Consider the following 2,261-nt stretch of genomic DNA (forward strand, 5'->3'; position numbering starts at 1 on the left):
CTATGACACTGTGTAATCTGAAAACACTCCCCGCTTCTCCAACATGTAGATAATCCTTTCTGAGTGGTGAAATCCCCGTTCTGTTTAATCCAGAGGTACCAAAGCTCCTGATACTGTGAGCCTATCTCAGAGCTCTGCTGCTATCCGAAGCTCAGTCCGTAATGATAAAAAAAGACAATGAAAACAATGAAATGCAAAGAATCGCTTGCGCTTGTGAAAACATGCCATGCCGCCGTGGTATATTCATTTTGAAACGCCGCCCATATGCCGAGGTAAAACAAACACGAGAGGAGATGATACAAAGTGACTTGATAGTGTCACTTAGTAGACCGATATGGCGGATACTAAGCGGGTTGGATTCCGCGGCGGCAGGTAGTATCCGTCATTGTAGAAATCGGACTTGTCGTCATCGTCCTGTGTTGCTTTCGAGTCGTCGTCGTATGCCTCGGTAGCTGTGTGTTCCCTCCGCTTCTGGGTAAATGTGGGTATGGAGGCAAAGGGTGGTGAAGGTGGCATGGATTCGTCTTCCGACGACTCGGAGTCCAAGTCGAGCTCGGGTGGTGACGCGGAGTGTGACGGTGACCGGGTGAGCGTCAGGGCGGCGTAGTCCTCCTCGTCGTCCTCCTCGGCATCGTCATCCAACACTTCGTCCACTTGTATCGTTGGTAGTTGTGGGGAGGCGGGTGTGGTGGTGGTGGTGGGCATGCGCTTCAGGGAGACGACATCAGCCATCTCGACGTCCTCGTCCTCGTCGAAGTCACTGTCGTCTGAGTCGGAGTCGGAGTCGGAGGAGTCAGCCTCCCAGTCCTCCTCGGAGCGGGTTGGCACCGAGTCGGCCCATTGGATGTGCCTCTCGCCGTTCTTGGGGCTGGCGCCGCGGACGGACTGGTTGAACCAGCTCTCTTGTTCCCGCTCAGCTTCGGCGAGATCGATCATCAACGAGTCGAGCAGGTTGGCGTGGCCAACCAGGAGTCGGAGGTTGTGATCGGGCTGGGCAGCCTCGCGAGAGAGCTTGGCCCGGGCCTTGTGGGCCAGGAAGTATGTTTGTGTGATGGACATCTTCTTGGCGAGTGGTGATGCTGTGGATGTGGATGTGGATGTGATAGAGGAAGTCTGGTGTAGAGGAGAGTTGTTGAAAGATGTTGTAGTCACCATTTTGACTGAAGGAAGAAGAAGTTATAGACTGAGTGGTCTGTGTCTATTATGGTGCAATGCAATGAGTAGGTAGCAGTTTTTCTTCTCGTCCGGTGAGTCAGGCAGCAGGAAGCGACTAAGGCGTGCCTTTTGTATAGTTGATGTAAGGCAGGGTTCAGCGGTCCCAGCAGCTGGATTCGGTGGGGGGCCTGCCAGGGTCGGTACCTGGGTACTTCGCGAGATGAGACAAGGATAGGTGCCGTTTTCGGTACCTCGTACAGTCGAGTCGGATGAAACGAGGCTCGTGGGCTCAGGTTCAAGTCTCCAAGAGATGTTGATATAGTAGAGTCAAGCAAGCAAGCAAGCTTTGTTGGACGGTGCCGGAGATAGTATATGTGTCTATTATTATAGAGGCCAGGAATCTCGAGGAGAGGGAGGGAGGTTCGGTTGGGAGGAGGGCAATGGATTCTTTTGTAATGCTGGCGAGACGATGAAAACGAAGTATGTACCCAGACCCGCCTGATGGGACGGATGATAAATGGGGGGTGTGCAGGGAGTAAAAGTCGCAAAGGCGCTGCTGCTGGTCGCTGTCCTCATGTGTTCCACACCGACCCCTCGGTCTTAAACGGATCAGAAGACAAGATGCCGGCGAGGGCGGCCGGACGAAGGTTAGCAGAGCTTAGGTACTTTGCTCTCCACAGGTGCGCAGGGCCTTGGCTGCTAGCCTCCAAGCGTGCAGTTGCTTGTGTAATCCACGTATATGGGCGGTGTGTACGTGTAATCCGCTTGCTCGCAATGTAGGGAAGTAATAAAAGTGCGTATTACGAATTATGCAATGCCGAGTGCCTAGCAGAGGTTGTCGCCTAACCCCAGATGGACTTCGGGTTTTCTACCTCGAAGCCGCCCGTTGCGTCTCCCTTTTTTCTTTCTTTCTGCAACTCCTTGTGCCATGTCGCATAGGCTCGTTCTCGCATAATAGTCGTCGTACCTTTCTTTACCTGGCTCCGCGCCTGTCTCGTGGCTATGGGCTGGCAGGGGGGCCTGGTAGCATCTCCATGTTGTTAGACTCTTGGCCGTGCAATGCCAGCAAGACAACCAGAAGTATACACCCAGCTACCAGTGCTCCA

At 53.6% G+C, this 2,261-nt stretch overlaps 1 protein-coding gene across 1 annotated transcript; it reads right to left on the reverse strand.

Annotated features, from left to right (window-relative positions):
* Positions 1-321: 321 nt before the first annotated feature.
* Positions 322-1,155, reverse strand: PG998_005960 (uncharacterized protein; the record flags this gene model as incomplete). Its single annotated transcript, XM_066872778.1, has 1 exon — positions 322-1,155. The coding sequence occupies one exon, from the start codon at positions 1,153-1,155 to the stop codon at positions 322-324; it is 834 nt and encodes a 277-aa protein (XP_066732875.1).
* Between the last annotated feature and the right edge of the window lie 1,106 nt (positions 1,156-2,261).

Source organism: Apiospora kogelbergensis, assembly GCF_038363985.1.
Source record: "Apiospora kogelbergensis strain CBS 113332 chromosome Unknown utg000003l_segment0_segment0, whole genome shotgun sequence".
NCBI lineage: Eukaryota > Fungi > Ascomycota > Sordariomycetes > Amphisphaeriales > Apiosporaceae > Apiospora > Apiospora kogelbergensis.